The sequence below is a fragment of the Gossypium arboreum genome, chromosome 6 (genome assembly GCF_025698485.1).
Source record: "Gossypium arboreum isolate Shixiya-1 chromosome 6, ASM2569848v2, whole genome shotgun sequence".
Lineage (NCBI taxonomy): Eukaryota > Viridiplantae > Streptophyta > Magnoliopsida > Malvales > Malvaceae > Gossypium > Gossypium arboreum.
In genome coordinates, this window is record NC_069075.1 from 70,609,117 (window position 1) to 70,632,819 (window position 23,703).

Genomic DNA, 23,703 nt, shown 5'->3' on the forward strand with positions numbered 1-23,703 from the left:
CCCTTTGGCATTCTTCATTCCATTCACCTGGGTTATGTTTCTTGAGGAGGCGAAAGACAGGGTCACATTTCTCAGTCAGTTGTGAAATGAACCGAGCAATGTAATTTAATCTTCCTAAAAAGCCTCGAACTTCTTTCTGAATGCGCGGCGGGGATAGCTCTTGTATGGCTTTAACTTTGTCTGGATCAATCTCGATCCCTTTCTCACTAACCACGAATCCAAGCAACTTTCTAGACTTGGCTCCAAAGGTACATTTGGCGGGGTTGAGTTTTAGCTGAAACTTCCTCAACCTCAAGAACAATTTCCCCAGGACTTGTATGTGCTCCTTCTCTGTTCGAGACTTAGCTATCATGTCATCAACATAGACCTCTATTTCTTTATGCATCATGTCGTGAAAAAGGGTTACCATGGCTCTTTGATAAGTTGGCCTCGCATTCTTCAGTCCAAACGGCATCACCTTGTAGCAGAATGTGCCCCACATAGCTACAAATGTGGTTTTCTCCATATCTTCAGGATGCATCTTAATCTGGTTATATCCCAAAAAACTGTCCATGAATGAAAACAGTGAGTGTCCCGCCGTGTTGTCCACTAGGGTGTCGATATGAGGTAGTGGGAAATTGTCTTTTGGGCTGGCTTTATTCAAATCTATGTAGTCCACACACATTCGCACTTTTCCATCTTTCTTAGGGACAGGGACGATGTTGGCTACCCAATCTGAGTATTTTACCACCCTCAGGAATCTAGCATCAAACTACTTTCAAACTTCTTCCTTTATTTTTAGCAAGACGTCGGGCCTCATTCTTTGGAGTTTTTGCTGAACAGGCTTACACTCTTCTTTTATGGGGAGTCGGTGCACCACGATGTCAGTGTCCAACCCGGGCATATCTTGGTATGACCATGCGAAGACATCTTTGAATTCTTGAAGTAATTCAATGAGGTCTCGCTTCATCTCCGCAGTGATACATGTTTCGATCTTCACCTCTTGTCCTCCTCTTAAGCTCACAATTTCGACTGATTCTTTGTGAGGTAGGATTTGTTTCTCATCTTGTTCTACCATCCTCAACAAATCAGGAGATAGGTTACAGCCTTGGTCATCTTCAAAATCCTGATAATCATCCATACACACATCTTGCTCGAAAGGAAATTCTGAGTCGCTAGTAGTGTCACTCGTATCATTAATATCTGGGGACCTGTTATGAGGACGAAGGCAGATACAAAGAATCAAAAGAATTCAAAACATTTATTTGCATGATATGATTATGAATGACGAATGAAAGAATATTTAAAAGAATGTTTCAAGAATAAAAGAATTCGAAAGTAATCATTTGTATGGTTATGAATGGAATTGAAAGGACGAGATAACATTTGCTCAAAAGTGATAATAACCGTGCATTTTACTGAAATGTCGTTTTTAAACATCGGCCTATTTCACAAAAGATTCTTATTACTCCTAGGCCTAGAGCAATAAGTGTGTTTTGGACATTATTCTGAATCCGTTCTAAAAACTACAGGAATCTCTTCCATGATCCGGCTTGTCCGAACACTTCCAGGCGTGCAGAGGCAAATGCCCGACAAATTCTCTCTTTCGGTCTCCTCTTCGCATATGACGTTAATGTCCAAGCTTTCCAGCCTTTCTTCTATAGCTTCCGTCATTGGTGTGTGATACGAGCACGCCCCGCGAACTTTATCGATCAAGTCTGTCAAGTCGAGCAATGACATGTTGGCAAGCTGATCCAAGCTCGTTTCCAGCTCCACGAGCTCCGTCCAACTCAAATCCAACTTATTCGAGCTCAATCCATCTTGTCTGAGCTAAACCGAGCTCACTCCTAGCTCACTTTCAACTCACGAGCTAAACCTTAGCTCAACTTCAGCTTAGGAGTTTAATCCCAGCTCAACTTTAGCTCACAAGCTAAAGCTTAGCTCATTTTAGTTTAAACTCGATTTTGTCTTTAATGCATTAAATAAAAATTTGAACATATTTATTTAAGCATTAAACTTGTCTTATATTAATATTTGTTATTAATATGTCATAGTCATTACATAAATTGATTATGTTCACATAGCTGAATTAATGCATGACATTAATGTGTTCACATCATGCTGAATTTATGAGTGTTCATGAGATATCTTAATGACTTGTTTATTTCATGTAGGTACCTCCCTTTGGACGGTACAATGTATGGATGAAGAAACATCTCTTTTGGGCATTCCACACTCATGAATGAAGAAGTATTAAATGGTGCATGTACGGCTAGATGCAAGGTTTCTACAAATTCATGCATGTGTCGAATGCATGTATGGACATTAAAGGCTAGTCCATGAATGGATCAAATGCATGGGATGATAGAATGCATGAATGGCTTAAGTGCATGTATGGTGGCTGTCTCCTAACTTTCCAAGGCACTTATTCGCCAAGAAGTAGCTGTTCACACTTTGAATTGACCTATAAGCTACTACACATGCATGGATGGGTTCAAGAACGTCCAAAGGAAGGAATTAACTCAATAATTCAACACATTGATTGAATTAAGTGTATGCACAAAGGGGAGAACGAATTTACTAGGTTCATGCTGCCATTTATGAACCTACATGCTATTAAAGAGTTTAATTATGAGGATACATGTTCCATACAAGTGCATGAACGTCCCAAGGAGATGAATGCAACCTTTGGTGCACATACAACTCACTTGAAGCCTTTCTTTATGATTAAGCATTCATGCACACACTTAGGGGGAAGAAAGTGTCCATTCAACTAGTTCATCAATCTGCCAAATTTATGAACTATTTTAATACATTAGTGTGAACGTTAAACACTTTGTCGATCGGGTCAAACCTTAATATTTATATTTTAAACCCTTCATTTGAACCCCTTGAATAGCTTCCGCATAATTTATTTAGAAACATCTTTTTTGAACAAACCGAACGATACTTTCTCTTAGACGATCGGGCAACTCAGCATACGACTCGACTCTCCCCGAGGTGGTTCGTATCAGTGTGTCTCTCTCGAGATGAATGATTCCCCTGGACACAAATGTTTTCGATATATGGGGTAATGTCATTGGTTCCCACTTGATTTCCTCCCCCGTTAATCGAGCTCTTCTTCTTTCTTGCTTCTTTTCCAGCTCCCTTCTCCTTTGTTTCGCATCTAGATTAAATCCTAAACCGAAGCGGTCTCTCTTGTCTTTCGACATTGGCGTTTCAACCCTTCCTTGCAGATGTCTCCCAAGTCCCCTTCCGAGTAGGGCCCCTCTTCCGATCGTCAGCTGGAGGCTCATCCTCGTGGTTTTGGACAATTTTGGCACCGAAATTTTGCTTCCCTCGGCAATAAACATCGCATTAACAAATTCCAAAGATCGAAATGAGCATTCGATTACTTCATCATCTATCTCCAAATAGGGTGCATTATTGCTCACAGTTGCAATAATATCCTCCTCAGCCTTGATCGTTATCAATCTCCCTTCCGATACTAGCTTCAATTTCTGATGCAACGAGGAAGGCACTGCCCCAGCTGAATGTATCCAGGGCCTTCCCAACAAGCAATTGTATGAGGGCTTGATGTCCATTACGAGGAAATCCACCTCATATGTGTTTGGCCCAATCTGAAGAGGTACCTCAATTCTGCCCATCAACTTTCTCTCCATGCCATCAAATGCTTTTACGATGTTCTGGCACTCCTTCATGTGAGAGCTGTCTATAGGTAATCTATTCAGCGTGGTCAAAGGTAGGACGTTCAAAGCTGACCCATTGTCAATCAGTACGCTTGGCAGCGTGTACCCTTTACAGCGCGTGGTGATATGCAGAGCTTTAGTCGACCCCATGCCCCCGGGTGGTATCTCGTTGTCATTAAAGAAGATATAATTGTCGGCACTTATGTTGTTTACCAAATGGTCCAGCTTGTTAACGGAGATGTCATTGGCAACGTATGTCTCATTTAAGACCTTCATTAGCGCGCTACGATGAACTTTCGAGCTTAGAAGTAAGGCCAACACCGAAATACGGGCTGGTTGTTTACGTAGCTGTTCCACCATGCTGTATTCGCTATGCTTTAGGAATTTTAAAAACTCCTTGGCCTCCTCTTCATTAACTGGCTCATTAATAGGTTTGGTTGCTTTTCCCTTCATTTCCTCAACCACCTGGGCTTTTCCTTTTGTGGGCTGCACCTCCTCATTTGCCATATCGTAACGCCTCCCGCTACGTGTATAGAAACCCTTGCCTTGGTCCCCTCTTGAAGCGTCAACCGGGCTCTCCTTTCCCGGCATCATTACACTGCAATCATAATTCCATGGGACCTTTTTGCTGTTTTTGTAAGGGAAAACTGCAGGTCTTTGGATTATGACTCTCGGTGGCATTTGTACTCTGGCTTCATTATTTTTGGGTCTCGAAATGATTACCACGGGATAGTTAGGCGTTCGATTTTGTGCCGTCGATTCTCCCCCCGATGCACATATATCTCCCTCTACAGGGTTTTCGGTCTCTTCATAGAATTCAATTTCTTTATTGTTCATCATGTTTTGTACTAGGGCTCTAAACTCTACGCAATCTTGGATTTCATGCCCCACCTTGTCGTGAAACTCACAGTAGTTTCTCTCTTCTTTGGATTCTTCCCTCAAGTCCAACACAATCAATCCTCTCTCGGCCATCTCCTTCCATACCCGCCTCAACGGGGTCCTGACTTCTGCCACCTCATACTTGGTCTTCTTATTCAAGCCTTCACTTATCCCATTCACTCCTTGGTCGGTATGATTGGGGAGTGGGTTTCTTGCTACATTGGGCTTGGCTAGGTCGTCAAATCTCACAATCCCCACCTTAATGAGTCTTTCAACTACTTTCTTGAATGCAGTACAATTCTCGATTGAGTGCCCGGTAATTCCCGCATGGTATTCAAATTGGGCGTTTGTGTCATACCATTTGGGATACGGGGGCTGCAGTGGCTCTAGGTAGAAAGGGGATACTACATGAACGTTGAACAGGTTCTGGTACAACTCCCTATATGTCATGGGTATAGGGGTGAATTGTGGCCTTTCTGTGTTCTTCCTCGAATTGGATTCTTGTCTTACAAGCTTTGTTGATTGGTAGTCACCATTTTGGGTTGATTCACAGTAATTGACTTGGACTGCCCCTTGTTGAATGTGCTCGTGTTGTTCACTTCATTGTCCCTTTTCCTTGGGGCCGACTTTCTGGCACTCTCTCTCGACTCTATTTTGCCGCTCCTCACAGCATTCTCGATCATTTCCCCCGTCATTACTATGTCGGAGAAGCTTTTTGTGGCGCTTCCTAACATATGGGTGATAAAAGGGGCTTTCAAGGTGTTGATAAAGAGCATTGTCGTCTCCTTTTCTAGAAGTGGCGGCTGAACATGTATGGCCACCTCTCTCCACCTTTGTGCATACTGTTTGAAGCTTTCATTTGACTTTTTTTCCATATTTTGGAGAGTGATTCTGTCGGGGGTCATGTCTGTCACATGATTGTATTGCTTCATAAAGGCCTGAGCCAGGTCCTTCCATGAGTTAATCTTGGCTCGGCTCAGTTGATTATACCACTTAGATGCCGCTCCAACCAGACTATCTTGAAAGCAGTGGATTAGTAGCTGGTTATTGTTAACATATCCTGTCATTCGCCTGCAGAACATGGTGATGTGTGCTTCAGGGCAACTTGTTCCATTGTATTTCTTGAATTCAGGCATTTTGAATTTAGGGGGGAAGACTAAATTTGGGACCATACTCAGATCCTTGGCATCAATCCCTTGATGATGATCCGCGCTCTCCATGGCTTTGAATTTTTCCTCGAGCCATCTACAACGTTCTTCCAATTGTTTTTGCGAATCCATCCTCACTTTTTCCTCTTCAGCAGCTTCATCCAAGTCGGGAACGAGCAGATAGTTCAGGTTGTTGACAAAGTTAGAGCCTGAGCCAGTGATACGAGCACGCCCCGCGAACTTCATCGAACAAGTCTATCAAGCTGAGCATTGACATGTTGGCAAGCTGATCCAAGCTCGTTTCCAGCTCCACGAGCTCCGTCCAGTTCAAATCCAGCTTATTCGAGCTCAATCCAACTTGCCTGAGCTAAACCGAGCTCACCCCTAGCTCATATTCAGCTCACGAGCTAACCTTAGCTCAGTTTCAGCTTGGGAGTTTAATCTTAGCTCAACTTTAGCTCACGAGCTAAAGCCTAGCTCATTTTAGTTTAACTCGGTTTTGTCTTTACTGCATTAAATAAAATTTGCACATATTTATTTAAGCATTAAACTTGTCTTATATTAATATTTGTTATTAATATGTCATAGATATCACATAACTTAAATGTGTTCACATTGTGCTGAATTTACGTGTGTTCACATGATGTCTTATGAATTGTTTTATTTCTTGTAGGTACAATGCTCATGGACTGCGCAATGAATGCTTGAAGAAACATCTCTTTTGGACATCCCACATGCATGAATGAACAACATTTAATTAGGTGCATGTATGACCAGATTCAAGGTGTTTACAAGTTCATGTATTTGTCAAATACATGAATGCAAAAAATACATGAATGTTTGGGTTCAAATGCACATTCAGTTACATGAATGATGAAGATTCATGCATGAATGTATCTAGAAGATCTAATCCCTTTGGACGGCACACATTCATGCATGGAAGGAAATTAATGCAAGTTCATGTAGGGCTTGGTGCAATGTATGAAGAGGTGCATGTAGAATTGAGGTTCAATGGACGGCATTCAAGGGAGTACATGTATTGGAGACGTTCATGCAAGTAGGGGCTATCTAATGTTCATGTTTTTGAAGGTTCATGGACCGAATTTATGGAGGAACATACATTGGGACGTTTCATGCATGATCCATACATTTTCAAGCTAACCATTCAAGTATTCAAGGTGCATTAAAGCTTCATTCGACCAAGGGGATTGATGGAACATTAAAGGGCTGCACATTCATGGATATTCATGATTTTTCTTCTAGAATTATCTAGGTGTTTATGGTCGAATTTCTTAGCTTCTAAGCTTGTCCATCTAGCTACTTTTATTTAGGCTATAAATATATGTTATTTCATTTGTAAGAGGTTAGACATTTTTTTTAGACTTTTCACTTAATGAAACTTTGTTAAACTTTTATGGAATTTGTGAGATTTCTTTCTCTCATATTTCGTTGAGGACTTCGTTGGCTTATCTAGGAAGCCTAGTGGCGTCAACCCTGTTCTTCACTATTCCAAACTTATCACTATCAAATAGTGTGGCGTTCACCCATATACTGAGGTTCCTACTTTGCTAAGTAGCGGGTCGAGGTTTATCACTTTCATCCTTCACCTTGAAAGCCTATAAGCATTTGGGTCGATATTTTCTAATATTGGTTCGTGCTTGCTTTTAAGAACCCTTTTCTTCCATATCCATCCTCTATTTACTTCTTTCACTTTCCCTTCCAATTTAGCCGAACCTATACATATTATTCTTATCCATAAACCATCATAGAACCATTATACATAGCTTCCGTCCTATTTTTCCATCAACTTCATTTCAAAAGTGAATTGAACGATACTTTCTCGTAGACGATCGGGCAACTCAGCATACGACTCGACTCTCCCCGATGCGGTTCGTATCAGCCAGCTTGGAAGTTCATCGGAATTGAAGCTCCAGCTTGAACTTGCTGGGGTATGATTGTGACCGATGGTTTTTGTAGGTTAATCTCGGGCTTCATCGATACATGCGTCGAAGTAAAGCCAGGGGGGTATTGGAGATCTTCATTTGTTTACTCAACTTGGTCCATGGGGCCCTTTCCCTTATCCATTCCTCCCAACAGCAATTTGGATAACTAGGACATCATTTCTCTCTAGGACTCCATCATTTGCTCCTTCATCTCTCGTTGAATCTTGGCTAGCTGCTCTTCCATCTGAGACTGCATTTGTTCTTGCATGTCCTTTTGCATTTGCTCTAATTTCTCGAGTCTCTTATCCATTGATTTTTTTCTTGTACCGTAGGAGTGCGTAGTTGGTTGGTTTTCGTTAGTTTCCAGGTTACTGAAATAATTTTTAATTAATTAATTAGAAAACTCTTATGGCCTTTAATGCATAATGATATGATGTAATGCAAATGCATGAATGTAAAGGAGGCATCAATTTTGATTCAATTGCCCTTAGAAAATTTCACTCGAAAATAAAATCTCTTACATAAAGTCGAATTACAAATAAAATTTCGCTCTAACACTTAAAGTCCTAATTTTTCTAAGCAACGAGGCCAGCTCTTGTCCGGGATCCAACTCCAACTCATACTTCACGCTCAGTATGTCCGCTTGAACCGCTAAAGTTTGCAAGTAGTCTGCTACCTCTCGAATTTGGGTTATGGCTTCCCCCATAAGGTAATCTCTGTTTCTGACTTGGTCTTGCGGATGGTGAAGGTGCTCTTTCCAACGATCCTCGTTTGCCTCAAAAAATTGGATCCGCATCTTACAGTTCTGCAATGATGCTTCTAACTCTCCTATTCTTCCTTTCATCTCTTCTATCTGGCTCAAGCTTGCCCTCAGCTCTATTGCGGTGTTGCGGTTTCGGTACTGATGTAGAGACTTCTCGAGTTCTGCCACTCTAGCCCTTAGTTTACCTCGCTCGTTTCTGCTCTTCGACAGACTCTTCTCCAAATCTTTATTTCGTGCCTGAGCTTCTCGAAATTTTCTTTCCCACCGATTGGTATTGGCTTTTTCTTCTCGAATTTTGTGGCGCCATTGTTCGGAAGTCTTACCTAAACCCGCAGTCCTCATAGATAGGCACAGCTTCTTGTAGTCTGTCTTCAAGCTGTTTAGGTCTTCTTCGGCCTTAGTTTTTCCTTTTCTCCATTTCTCAGCCTCTGACCTCTGAACATCAACGTCTAACCTTAGATGCATCTTCTCTTCTTCTAACTGTTCGATCTTCTTCCTAAGCTCCGAACTCTTCTTCTCGAAATCTTGCCTTATAATTTCCAATTCTGATGGGGCGATTTGTAATTTTTCCCCGATAGGTCGAGCATTCTCCTAGCTTGGCCTAGGAATATTATCATTAATCCTCTTCCTAAACCACTCGCTATACTTGGGCGTTACTATGGAACCGACGGCTAACCTCTTCATCCAACAAGTTTGCTTCCAAGCATCCGATAACTCCCGAACTCTCTTCTTATAATGAGCACCTTTCAATGAGAATTCACTCTGAGCAAGCCCATAGGTCGTAGGTACAAACTACCTCGACTTATATTGCCTCAAGGCTAACAGTGGAGTATACCTAGTAGCTCCCCAAATTCCTAACAATGGTACCCAATCGAAGTTACCACATCGCTACATGATCTCGTCAGGAACCATCCAATAAGCTCTCCACTCGATATCCACCTCCTTGAGGTTCTGAAGAATGTCCATCCACTTCTCCTCTGAGATATCCTCTCTCCTCTGTATAGCTGCTTCTTCTTTCAATGGGAAATAACCCTCGGAGAAGACTCGATAGGAAACTTTGTCTATGTAATATCCTGATTTTGGGCCTAGTCGGAATATCAGTTTCATGACCACAAAATCCGAGATAGAAATAATTATTTTATGATTATTTTGAGGTCTATGATATGATTTCATGATTGTTTGAAAATTTCATGAAGAAATTTTATGCATAAAGTGCTTAAATTGAAATTAGGGACTAAATCGAATAATTTGTAAAACTTGTATTCTAGAAGTTTATAGTATGAAATTGTTTTGAAATATTAATTAGGAGGTCTTAAATAGAAATTTTACCAATTTCTAAGTCTATGGACAAAAATTGGACATGGATGGAATTTTTGGAAAGTTTAATAGTAAGGGTATTTTGGTCATTTAGGGGTAAAATGAATTAAAATACAAAATTAAAAGCCAATTTTGCTCATCTTCAACCCCATGGCCGAATATAGCAAGGAGAAACCATGGCTAGGGTTTTTCAAGCTTCCAAGCTCGATTGTAAGTCCGTTCTAGCCTCGTTTTTAATGATTTTTACGTTTTTGGAGTCCCGATAGCTCGATTAAGCTTATGCTAGCAATAATTCAACCTAGGGTTCATATTTGGAAAAATACCCATAGGTGAAATTTGTGTATTTTGGTGTTTTATGATAGAATATGAGGTTTTAAATTATGTTAGACAACTTGTACTACTCGGTTTTAAGTGAAAACGAGCAAAAGGGCTTAATCGGTAAAAATACCTAATAGTCATAAGTACATGTTAGAGTGAGAATTTGATGTTTCCATAGAAGGGAAAAATGATCAGCATGTCATAAAACATAAGAAAATAGGCTAAAGTTTAATTTACAAGCTTTGGGGAAAAAGTGTAAATATGCAAAAGTTTAGGGGCAAAATTGTAATTTTTCCAAAATATGATTTTGGGTCAACTTGAATAATGTGAGTCCTAATTAGACTATATTTTAAATGATAGAGTGAGGAAAACTGAAATTCGGGCTAAAATGGAAAAATACCAAGTTGTGGACGAAATGGTAAAAGTAGCCATTTTCGCATACGAGGTAAGTTCATGTGTAAATAATGTAGCATAAATGTTACTTTTAAGTTATTAATGTTAATTATATGATATGCTGATTTTTTTATCATGAAATATTATGCTTTGTGGTTAATGTTGAGTAATATGCAAATTATGTTTACTACTTGATAAATATGAATTGCTACCGAGTATCGGTTCCGATATTCCATGGAAGACGAAAAATGTGAGATCAAGGGAAAAAGCCCGTTTGAACCTTAGGAATAGATTAGGATACAAGTGACATGTCACTAGGATGCTTGAGCATCCAAACTCGTTGAGTTGAGTCCGAGTTCACTTATGGATGCAAATGTCCAAACTTGTTGAGTTGAGTCCGAGTTCGTGAGATGTAACTAGGCATCCGAACTCGTTGAGTTGAGTCCGAGTTCACTTATGGATGCGAACGCCCAAGCTCGTTGAGTTGAGTCCGAGTTCGCTTATGGGCAGGTTACATGATTGCTTGATTGAATATGTGGCACTTATATGCAAATTATCCATGTATCCGAATTATATTCTGATGTGTTCAACGGGTAAAGTTCTACTCAATGGAGGAATATTCGAGATGTAAAGAGAAGTATTGGTGAGTGATGTGAAATGGTTATTTTGGACAGGTATGTATTTAACCCTCGGGTTGAGTATTGATACAACCACTATAAGGTAATAAGATGATGAAAAATGATCAGAAATGTGATATGTGTTTTAGAGATGTATGCTAATGCTGATTGGTATAACTGTTTGTTATGTTACTTATTATTTGCATATGAACTTACTAAGCATTTTTGCTTACTCCCTCCTTCGTACTCATTGTAGTTTTGGACAAGCCAACTCAGAGTCGGGATAGGTCAAGGCTCACCACACTATCCAGGAAGACTTTTGGTAAATGGCTTGTAAATTTAAGTATGGCATGTATAGCAATATACCTATTTTGTGTAAATGATCTTATGGTATGGTTGTGGAATGGTTGAGGAAATGCTTGATCATGATAAATTATGAAAATGGTTAGTGTAGATTATGTTTGATGTTAAGGAAAACTATTAAGATACTTAGGGCATAAAAACTCATAAAAAGGATGAAATTTGCCATAAATAGAATACTGCAGCAACACTAACGCGAGTTTGAAAATTTACTAAAAATCATAGCAATTGAATTTGGTGATGGACTACATATAAAATTGAAGCTTATTATGTCTAGTTTCACATGAAAGAAATGAAACAGGTAAAGGAATTATATGTTAGAAGATATTTGAATTTTAGTGAAATAGGGTCATAGCAATTTTTGAATCCCCTGTTCCAACTTTAGAAATTCATCATAAATTATAAAGATATAATTAGGTGGTATATTTTATATCCTCAGAATCCTTATTGAGTCAAGTTTTAGTAGAAACAAATCTCATAGTCATATGAATTTTTTACAGAGAGAAATGTGGTTCGTAGTAAACATAGGTCAGACCAGTCGAGTCCTAAAACAGGGGTAACTTTAACTAATAAACTGTACTAATTGGCCCAACCAAAAATTCTAGAAAAAAATTAGTAGATAGGTATATGAGTCTAGATTCAGGAAAAATTTACGGATCTTGATTTCAAGTTTTGTAAATTGAGATATGATTTTTCTTGTGACTGTGACGCAAGTAGCTTAAAAGCTATGAATGTAGAAACAATAATCCAAAGTTCTAAAAATGTTAAACTAAGCTTAGTAACACCTCATACTCGACTCCGGTGATGGTCTCAGGCGTGGGGGCGTTACATTTAGTGGTATCAGAGCAGGTTTAGTCGGTTCTCGGACTAACCTAGAATGTGTAAAAGTTTAGCTATACATGCCACTGATCTGTGATAGTGTGATGTCTTCCGACGCGTATGAGTACCGTCTTATTTAGGCAGGTACTCTCCAACCGAGAAAGCTACTGACCATGTTCAATGTTATGCGAAGGTATTTGAGTAAAGTTATGATTATGATAAGTCTCGGTTCGAGAAAAGTATGAATAAAAGTTTATGATACATATGTGATAATATGTGAGATGAAAGTTCATGTTGTGATAAATATCCATATTTGCTTAATGCTCATACGATGTAGTGTATGTGGCTTACTTGATAAGATGAACAGAATAAATAGAAAGTAGTAGAGGTATGAATAAAGGTCATAATATCATGATACGAATGAAAATGTCCTTGTCTTGATTGGACGTTGAATGTTGATGAATGTTAATGATATACAATTTTTTATGAGATAAAGGATTATAATGAAATGAACTTATCTATATTAAATTGTTGGACTGAATTATATGATTGTAATGATATGTACATGATGATGCACGAAATGAAAGTTGTGATTGTGATGCAAATATCTATGTTTGTTTGGCCTTATATGATGTCATGAGCATGAATTAATTTAATTAAATGAATGGATAAGTAAAGCTATCTAGAAAACATAGAATGTATGCATAAGTATATTGTCTAAATGGGACAATAGGAAAATTGGTGTAAGCCAACATGAATGAATGACATGATTTTGATGATGTTGCTATGATGATGGGAGCTGTGTCATATGTGTATGTATAAGAAAGTCGAGTCAGAGGTCCTACAACCCCTCCCCCTTACCAAAGTGGTACTTATAATGGAATTTCATGAGATTTGTATTGAATAAGTTTTCGGTTGAGAACCCAAAGAGTTCAGTGATAGAATAATTATAAGTATGATCAGAGATTGAAAATGAGCTGATAAGTAAAGTCAGAGCCAGTAAAGTATCGGATTGACGTAAAGATTATTGGAGTTATGCACTATCCCAGTTAGAAAAGGAATTCTCCTTGGTAAACTGAATTACTCAGGTGCAAGGTCGAGAAAAGTGTAAATGAAAATTTATTCAGAACTGGCCTTCTTTAATGAATGGTTTAATATGAAATTTGTGACGGCAAAACTAGTTGGGGAAATGATCATTGAAATGTGAACTATCTGAGTGTGACAATTAGAACTGGACAGATTTAGCAGTCTCTTTTGAAATGTTCTACGTGTTTACCTGTTCTCAGAAATATTTCTATGGCTATTGATCTTCTGAAGAAATTCTTGTTATATGGGAATGTCTTTTAATCCTGGTGTTGGATGAAAGCATTGGTAGTCTGACTGGTTTATAATTTATATTGCTCTATTTCATCGGGTATTCTATTCCATTTCGTCTGATAAGAATATTATGATTCTGTTTCTTCTACTTGATGCTTCATCTGATATATATGTATGGGAAGATATATTGTTCTTGTTATATTTGATTCCAGTGGGATTAAATGATGTTTTCTTTTGGACTTTCTTTCTTTGAAGAATTATCGGGGTATTCTGTATTTTCTCTATGAGTTTGGTTTTCGATTCTCCGGCATAGTATCGTATCTTGGATTTCTTTATTTGGTTTCCTTGTTATCTTTGTTCCATAATTTGTCAATTATGACTCGTGTTCGAAGTGCGTTCTTCAGCTCGTGCTAATCATGTCAAATATGACTATACTTCTAATTTGATCTTGGTAATGTGGTGATTTTAGTATTGGGATTTTTTTTTTAATTTCTGTGTAAGGATTTGACATCAGTAAAGGTATAGGTGATAAAAGCGCGAGTTTAAGTCGGTATGGTGAATTATTTATTTGAAAGATTTCATGTGACAATTATATCAGGATTATTTTTCTCAAGTCTGATAATATAATTTCATTTTTGTACTGATAAAAGAGAAAATAGTCTGAACGAGAAGTGTATATTTATTAGAAAGAGTTGGATATTAGTTAAAGTCACTACGAATGATAAGGTTTTCGTCTTGTGAAAGCTGAAAAGTTTATTACATGTTGACAAAGTTTGGATAGATGAGAATATTGGTAACCAAAGCGTCTGAACTAGACTAGTCTACATTGAGTAAAGACCTCCTGTCTTTCAGTAATGTACCGTTGTATGAATTGTGATGTGTTTCAAGACAGTGAGGTAATGTGATAGTTTAGAGCTTTTGATGTTACATAAAATCGGAGTTGTTAAAGGGGTTAAAGCCGAGCATTGGAATCTGTCAAAATTATCCTTGCCAGTGTTGATATTGGGATGGAAATGAGAAGGATTATTCTTGAGGCCATATCAGAATTATTTCCATGGCGGAAAGAGGAAAATGTGATGTATCCTATTGTTAAATGTTTGGCGAGATCTATAAATCATATCGGTATTGAATGAATTCCTACTCATCAGATTCATGGAATTTCAGGTCTTTTTGATAGTTTAATTTCTTGGAATTCTAGTCTCCATTAACCAAATTGAGATCTGGTTTTATGTCAAGATGACAAGGGAAACGGAGAAGGGTTTAAAATTTAAGAACAATTAAGAGATGAGTTCGTAAACTTTCAGAATATATGAGAAATTAATGAGATATATTGGAGGCACCGCCTGAGTGAAAGTTCTTCAACACCAAATATGAAATTGAGGAATCTAAGTGAAGACAACTTTTCTGGTAAGATTTTCGGGGACGAAAATCCCTAAAGGGGGGGAGAGTTGTAGTATCCTGATTTTGGGCCTAGTCAGAATAGCGGTTTCGTGACCACAAAATCCGAGATAGAAATAATTATTTTATGATTATTTTGAGGTCTATGATATGATTGCATGATTGTGTGAAAATTTCATGAAGAAATTTTATGCATAAAGTGCTTAAATTGAAATTAGGGACTAAATCGAATAATTTGTAAAACTTGTATTCTAGAAGTTTATAGTATGAAATTGTTTTGAAATATTAATTAAGAGGTCTTAAATAGCAATTTTACCAATTTCTAAGTCTATGGACAAAAATTGGACATGGATGGAATTTTTGGAAAGTTTAATAGTAAGGGCATTTTGGTCATTTAGGGGTAAAATGAATTAAAATACAAAATTAAAAGCCAATTTTGCTCATCTTCAACCCCATGGCCGAATATAGCAAGGAGAAACCATGGCTAGGGTTTTTCAAGCTTCCAAGCTCGATTGTAAGTCCGTTCTAGCCTCGTTTTTAATGATTTTTACGTTTTTGGAGTCCCGGTAGCTCGATTAAGCTTATGCTAGCAATAATTCAACCTAGGGTTCATATTTGGAAAAATACCCATAGGTGAAATTTGTGTATTTTGGTGTTTTATGATAGAATATGAGGTTTTAAATTATGTTAGACAACTTGTACTACTCGGTTTTAAGTGAAAACGAGCAAAAGGGCTTAATCGGTAAAAATACCTAATAGTCATAAGTACATGTTAGAGTGAGAATTTGATGTTTCCATAGAAGGGAAAAATGATCAGCATGTCATAAAACATAAGAAAATAGGCTAAAGTTTAATTTACGAGCTTTGGGGAAAAAGTGTAAATATGCAAAAGTTTAGGGGCAAAATTGTAATTTTGCCAAAATATGATTTTGGGTCAACTTGAATAATGTGAGTCCTAATTAGACTATATTTTAAATGATAGAGCGAGGAAAACTGAAATTCGGGCTAAAATGGAAAAAGACCAAGTTGTGGACAAAATGGTAAAAGTAGCCATTTTCGCATACGAGGTAAGTTCATGTGTAAATAATGTAGCATAAATGTTATTTTTAAGTTATTAATGTTAATTATATGATATGCTGATTTTTTTATCGTGAAATATTATGCTTTGTGGTTAATGTTGAGTAATATACAAATTATGTTTACTACTTGATAAATATGAATTGCTATCGAGTATCGGTTCCGATATTCCATGGAAGACGACAAATGTGAGATCAAGGGAAAAAGCCCGTTTGAACCTTAGGAATAGATTAGGATACAAGTGACATGTCACTAGGATGGTTGAGCATCCGAACTCGTTGAGTTGAGTCCGAGTTCACTTATGGATGCGAATGTCCGAACTCATTGATTTGAGTCCGAGTTCGTGAGATGTAACTAGTCATCCGAACTCGTTGAGTTGAGTCCGAGTTCGCTTATGGGCAGGTTACATGATTGCTTGATTGAATATGTGGCACTTATATGCAAATTATCCATGTATCCGAATTATATTCCGATGTGTTCAACGGGTAAAGTTCTACTCAATGGAGGAATATTCGAGATGTAAAGAGAAGTATTGGTGAGTGATGTGAAATGGTTATTTTAGACAGGTATGTATTTAACCCTCGGGTTGAGTATTGATACAACCACTATAAGGTAATAAGATGATGAAAAATGATCAGAAATGTGATATGTGTTTTAGAGATGTATGCTTAATGCTGATTGGTATAACTGTTTGTTATGTTACTTATTATTTGCATATGAACTTACTAAGCATTTATGCTTACTCCCTCCTTCTTACTCATTGTAGTTTTGGACAAGCCAACTCAGAGTCGGGATAGGTCAAGGCTCACCACACTATCAGGAAGACTTTTGGTAAATGGCTTGTAAATTTAAGTATGGCATGTATAGCAATATACCTATTTTGTGTAAATGATCTTATGGTATGGTTGTGGAATGGTTGAGGAAATACTTGATCATGATAAATTATGAAAATGGTTAGTGTAGATTATGTTTGATGTTAAGGAAAACTATTAAGATACTTAGTGCATAAAAACTCATAAAAGGATGAAATTTGCCATAAATGAATCTTTGCAAGAACAACGACGCGAGTTTGAAAATTTACTAAAAATCATAGCAATTGAATTTGGTGATGGACTACATATCAAATTGAAGCTTATTATGTCTAGTTTCACATGAAATGAAACAGGTAAAGGAATTATATGTTAGAAGATATTTGAATTTTAGTGAAACAGGGTCATAGCAGTTTTTGGATCCTCTGTTCCAACTTTAGAAATTCATCATAAATTATAAATATATAATTAGGTGGTATATTTTATATCCTCATAATCCTTATTGAGTCTAGTTTTAGTAGAAACAAATCTCATAGTCATATGTGTAACACCCTAAACCCGGCCCAGACGTTATGGCCGAATCTGACGTGCCACATTGGAGTTGAAAACCCACGTTCCGTTTTAGTGTTTTAAAACCATACATTTTATTGAGTTAACAAAGTGTATGGAAGTTGGGCACCAGGTAGGTATCCGAGACAGAGGAGGTGAGCCATGAAGGCTGCTTAAGTACCAAGCTCTTTAATTGGATCCAATCCTAGACATGCCCACAACCATAGCCACACTTTGTTATATCGAGTTTAAATTTGTTTAAGTGGACGTCTTTGATAAATCGATTAATCGTGGTGTTGAGATATTTTGAAAACAAGTATCATTTTGAAAACACGTCCTAAGTCTAGCCCATTTGAATAATTATTAACCAATTTTTTAAAGTTATTAAAATTAAAATAATTAGAAAAGAAATAAAAGGAAAGTTAAAATTGGCCTTATTACAACCCAAAATAAATAATAATTAAAGGAAATTAAATGAAAACCAACACTTATTTAAAAGCCCAAAGATGATCACCGTGGCCACTGAATCCTCTCCGCCCAAATCCCACATCAAGGCTCACTGCAAGGTTAAGGAAAGGGGGGGTGAGTTTGGAAACTCAGTGTGCAACAAGCCCCTTTCAGAGCCCAAAAACAATAACAGCCTGTTGGGTCTAAGCCCAAATCCAATCTCAACATATACTGGGCCATAGCCCTTTTCATAAATCATTTCATATTCCATAACACTGGGCGAAGCCTTTTCATATTTCATATTACTGGGCCGAAGCCTTTACTGTAAACGGTATGGCCCTTAGGCCCATTTCAATGTCACATATAATTTCAATGAAAGAATGCAACCCATTTGGGGAGACTACTCAACCCACCATCCGCTACTCTCCACCCGTACCAACCAACACACCATGTGGGGATTAACTCGACCCACCCCGCCAAACTCTCCATCGGCAAAGATAGTCTTTATCATATAACTAGAGGCCTAGCCTCTTTTAATAACTGGGCAAAAGCCCTTTCAATAAGCAGGGCATAAGCCCTTTTATAAGCGGGGCATAAGCCCTTTTGATAAGCTGGGGCATAAGCCCTTTTGATAAGCGGGGCATAAGCCCTTTTCACTTCCTCCATCCATATAAAACCCAACCCAATGCAGTTATGATTACATCATGTGCATATCATACATATCATGTGCATATCATACATGTCATGTGCATCTCATACATACCATATTTATCAAAATCCCATGTATTAAAATCATACATAAACCCTAGGGGTATAATGGTCATTTTACCTAGGGGCAAAACGGTCATTTTCATGGTATAAGGGTAATCTCATAATTTTACCAAAAATTAGGGTTTCCATGTTCATTAACGATTACTAACAATCCATGGGTGCAAACAGTGATTCTGGCCCATTTTTAGCGAAATCGAGTTATTGGGACTAAAACCCCTAATGGGCCCTACTTAGCCAATTTCGTCATCTAGGCCCATTTAACCTATATTCCATAACGGTTTTAACAGTCTTATCATGCCATATAACAGATTTCTATTTTCTACCAATTCTTTTCCCAAATGGCCCCGAAAGCCCAATGGGCCCCACTTCGGCCCCTCGAGGCCCAACTTACCAAGAACGCCAAAAATCACATTCTTACCGTTTCCATCGTTCTCGATCACCGTCTCATCGATTCTAACTAACTAGTGAGCGTTCGCTTGCTCACAAGTCCTCGAAATGCCGAATTTGACATTTTACTTTTCGCATTTTATCGCTTTAAGCTATGAAAAGGGTTCGTTACACACCTGATTTGCGATATTCCTTGACGAGATCTCCTATGCGATTTGTCCTATAATCAACCACTTATAGATTAGACCATGTTATTATTAAACCAAATCGAAAACTACCTATTATCATCACTTACACATTCGGCCACCATCCACAATGGCCCTTGAGTTCATACCTTTGCCGAAGTTGATGACTAGATTTAGTCACTCCGATGATCCAAGCTTTTCACACACCTCGATCGGTAGCCTTTAATCCTCACTAGCACCAACAAACCAAATAACACCAAAAACCCTTTTAGCCTTAGTCGACGAGAGGGTTTTCACTTTTCTTAAACCACAAGATACAAATGGAAAGAAGGTTCAATACTTACCAAGAGATCTACTCGTTGAAGAACGTTCCAAATACCTTCCTACCCCATATCATTGTGAATCCAACTTAAACATGCGTGAAAATAGATCTAAATATTAATTCCGAATCACTAAAGTATGAAGCTTTCACTTTTCAAAGAAATATTAATCTAAGCTATTACGAGGGTTAGTACACACATTACGGGTTGAAGTTGAAATGTTTCCATAATCAATCACCTACGATAACCACCACCATCACTCAAACTTAACTATTCCAATATCAATATATGTAAATCCTAAGCACATCATCATACGGAACATAAGGGCATATTCGTCATTTTACCATACGAGGGTATTTTGGTAGTTTTACAAATTGAGGGTATTGCAAGTAATTTCACAAACCAAGGGTATTTTAGTAATTTTGTAAATCGAGGTAAAAAGAATTTTGTAAATCAAGGGTAAAACAAGAATTTATAAATCGAGGGTAAAATGGTAATTCGTAAATCGAGGGTGAAAGCAGTAATTCGTAAATCGAGGGTAAAACGATAATTATGTAAATCGAGGGTAAAATGGTAATTCTGTAAATCGAGGGTGAAACGGTAATTCTGTAAATCGAGGGTAAAACGATAATTATGTAAATCGGGGGTAAAATGGTAATTATGTAAATTAGGGGTAAAACGGTAATTCTATAAATCGAGGGTAAAATAGTAATTCTGTAAACTAAGGGTAAAATGGTAATTCTGTAAATCAAGGGTAAAACGGTAATTTTACAAATCGAGGGTAAAACGGTAATTCTATAAATCGAGGGTACTTTGGTAATTTTGTAAACCAAAGTATTTTAAATAGGGATGAAAATACGAATGGGCCTAAAGCCCTTTCTCAGCCCAAATGGGCCCACACGCTCGTGTGGCCCTTTTAGCCCAAATCTAGCCACAGATATGAGATTCACCTAGCCTAGTCTAATATTTACTACACAATCAAACAACTTATCCAATTGGGCAGTAGGCAGTTAGCCCACATGGCTCCTTTCACCATCATGACCAAGTAGCCATCCTACAGCTAGAGTATTGAGAAATACACACCTGATAGGAGACTGGAGTTAATCCACGCTCCGAGCACTCTTAGCCGACGCCCAACCCAAACGAGCACGTCATACAGCGAAAGGGATCAGCCAAGAAAGGTACCTCTACTCTCCTCATGGTTCTCTCTATTTAAAGCCAGCTTCGCATCCACTCTTATGTTAGCTTCCCGATGTGGGATCCCTCCAACATTAGAGTTTAAATTCAACACCAACTCTTGCCATCCCAACATAGCAAAATAATCAACCTTTGCATGCCAAGGGATTCGAACCAAAGTCCTCCTATATGCCAACTCATGCCATCACCACTAGGCCACCAACTCATTTGTGTCATAAATCCAACACATTAAACTTTAAAGCGCACCTACTTGCTTCTAGATTTATTGAAAAGAAAAACCAAAATATATTGCAAGAGCCAAGACTTGAACCTTGGACCCTTGCTTCCTCTATGGCGTCACTTCCTTGTCCCCTAAGTGGCGCCACCTTGCCACTACACCACACTCCTTTTTGTGTCACAATTTCTCCAACAATATTCTTAAGGCCTACCTACTACACCTGTGGTTTGATCTACCTTAAATTTTTACTAGAGTCCGTGTTTGAACCCAAGACTTCTCTAACACTTCTCAAGACACTTAACCACTAAAATAAGCCTTCATTAACAAAATTTACATGCACAACAAAATATTAAAAGCTGCCTTCAACCGCTCCCATGCTCAAGGCCCAAAACTTCTAGGCCCAAATTGGGTGTTACAATATGAATTTTTACAGAGAGAAATGTGGCTCGTAGTAAATAGAGGTCGACAGTCGAGTCTCAAACAGGGTAACTTTAACTAATAAACTGTACTAATTGGCCCAACCAAAATTCTAGAAAAAATTAGTAGATAGGTATATGAGTCTAGATTCAGGGAAAATTTACAGATCTTGATTTGAGTTTCAGTAACTTGAGATATGATTTTTCTTGTGATTTGTGGACGCAAGTAGCGTAAAAGCTGTGAATGTAGAAACAATAATCCAAAGTTCTAAAAATGTTAAACTAAGCTTAGTAACACCTCATACTCGACTCCGGCGATGGTCTCAGGCGTGGGGGCATTACAGTCTACCTTCCAAAAGTGCCCGTGGAACCATGCCATCAATAATTGTACACATCCATTGAATCGCCCCTTGCCTGTCTTCCTACATGAGCTCAAAGATCTGAACGTTTCTATCAATATTGCCGGTACCAGTGTGATTCCCTTTTCAAGGCGATCAAACAAGTCAATGACCGCCTCGTCCACGTGCCTCAAAGCCTTAGGAAAAATCACTAATCCGTAGATGCTTAAGGCAAATATATCAACCCTCTTTCTTTCATCTGGATGTGTCAAGATCAAATCTCGCAAATTCTCCCAAGGGATACATTTGCTATCTCCTTTTTGCTGAATCCGAGTAATGACCCAAGGCTCGCTCATCCCAGAAATGCTCATCAGTTTCTTCACGAAAATCTGACTACTAAAAACCCGAGCATAAGTCTTCCGGACCTAAATTTTGGGACACCTGAGCAAAGTAGTGTGTTCCTCCATGGTAGGTACCAAATCCACTTCTCCAAAAGTGAAACACTTGTACGCAGAATTCCAAAACTACACCAAGGCTCGGAACAAATTCTTATCCACTCTAATGTCTAGCAGGTAGGATACGTCACCATAATTTTGGTAAAACAATTGCTTGATTCCTTCATTCCAACTAGCCCAAATGTCTCTCAACTCTTGCAGCTCGTTCTGTACTACATTGACGCGAGTGAAATCTTGCAACTCCGATACATACCCTTCTGCCAAGCTATCCCCTCTCTCCGATTGCAGCCTCTCCGACCATGCACGAACGGACGCATTATCCTCGACTTTACTAAGAAATTCATTCTCCATGTCAAATTTCCTAACTTAGTAATTGAATACGGATTAACGCCTCCTTTAGTATGCAATGTTATGCAAAAAAGACAAAACCAAACAAAACACCGGTTAGTGTCAAATAATAGCGATAGAATGCAAGCACATAAATGATAATTATGACGCATATAGGGGTAAGTACTAAGGCTCGACGCGGCTTCATCCAAGGATGGTTCCTAAGGTTTACTATATGCGGTTTAGTTCTAGAGATAAGGTACCCGAACCAGCAGATTCCTCAATCCTCACCCATTATAGGCTCATATAGATCAAGTTCGGTTCGGGGGGATACATTTCCCTATGACCATGCGAAGATGAAAATCTCACGAAATCATAGGTACGGATGTACCCCAGAAGCAATCCACTATCCCATACGAAGGTGAAAACCTCACGAAAGCGTAGTTTCTTACTCCCACTTAGAAGGTGTGACCACGGTGGTCATGCAATGAAATGCAGTGCTTTTTTACAAGACCCAGGCTAAAACAATCACACAATCAAATGCAATCGAAAGATACATGATTTTTTTTTAAAATGAATTTTCGATTTTCGACAAAAGGATAGTAAATAATTGATTTTTATGGCTCGACTCTCAAATTCCCCAGTGGAGTGGCCAAGCTGTCGAAACCATTCCTCGATTTAAAAATTTTAAAATTTTAAAAAAAGGGGTAATCGACTTTTGAAAAACAAATGCATGGAGTCGCCACCGATCTTTTGTTTTGGTGTGATCGGATCACCTAAAAATTTGGTTATTTTAATAAAACATTTATGATTTACTAAAACAATAATTTTGGTCTACAAAAATTTTAGAAAACGGGCTCGGGAGTCGGTTACGCATGAGGAAGGATTAGCACCCTCACTACGCCCAAAATTGGTACCAAATCGATTAAATACTGTCCTTATGTCTAAAATTAAAAATGTTTTTGAAATGTGGCTTTTTTAATAAAAGTTGAATAACCCGAGTTAATTGTCAAAAATCTTCTTGTTTCGATGTCTGAAAATTTATAATTCAAAAATCACGAAAGGATGCTCAACTATTTAGTCCAATGAAAAATCGAAACCCAGCACAGTAGGGCACGATTCTTCGAATTCCCAAAGATTGATCATTGCCTCACTTTGGAAAATACGAGTGAAATCCCGGAGAGATATTTGATTATTTCGGTCAGACGGGAGATTGCAACCCAGCACGATAGGGCACTATTCCCCGAACTGCCCAAACATCAAACACT

The 23,703-nt window shown here is 38.2% G+C and overlaps 1 protein-coding gene across 1 annotated transcript; it reads right to left on the reverse strand.

Moving 5' to 3' along the window:
• Positions 1-3,198: 3,198 nt before the first annotated feature.
• On the reverse strand, positions 3,199-4,997 carry LOC128293796 (uncharacterized). The gene is made up of 4 exons (XM_053029326.1): positions 4,653-4,997; positions 3,612-4,559; positions 3,375-3,479; positions 3,199-3,312 (listed from the first exon to the last, which is right to left on the reverse strand). The coding sequence occupies exons 1-4, from the start codon at positions 4,995-4,997 to the stop codon at positions 3,199-3,201; spliced, it is 1,512 nt and encodes a 503-aa protein (XP_052885286.1).
• Between the last annotated feature and the right edge of the window lie 18,706 nt (positions 4,998-23,703).

What these genes read in the sequence shown, in the direction of transcription:
- LOC128293796 (XM_053029326.1), bottom strand. Translation starts at nt 4,997, where the DNA reads ATGACATATAGGGAGTTGTACCAGAACCTGTTCAACGTTCATGTAGTA. An exon ending in AGTTGATGGGCAGAATTGAG is followed by an intron (nt 3,480 to 3,611) that starts GTACCTCTTCAG and finishes TCGTTGCATCAG; the next exon opens with AAATTGAAGCTAGTATCGGA. An exon ending in ATTTGGAGATAGATGATGAA is followed by an intron (nt 3,313 to 3,374) that starts GTAATCGAATGC and finishes TGCCGAGGGAAG; the next exon opens with CAAAATTTCGGTGCCAAAAT.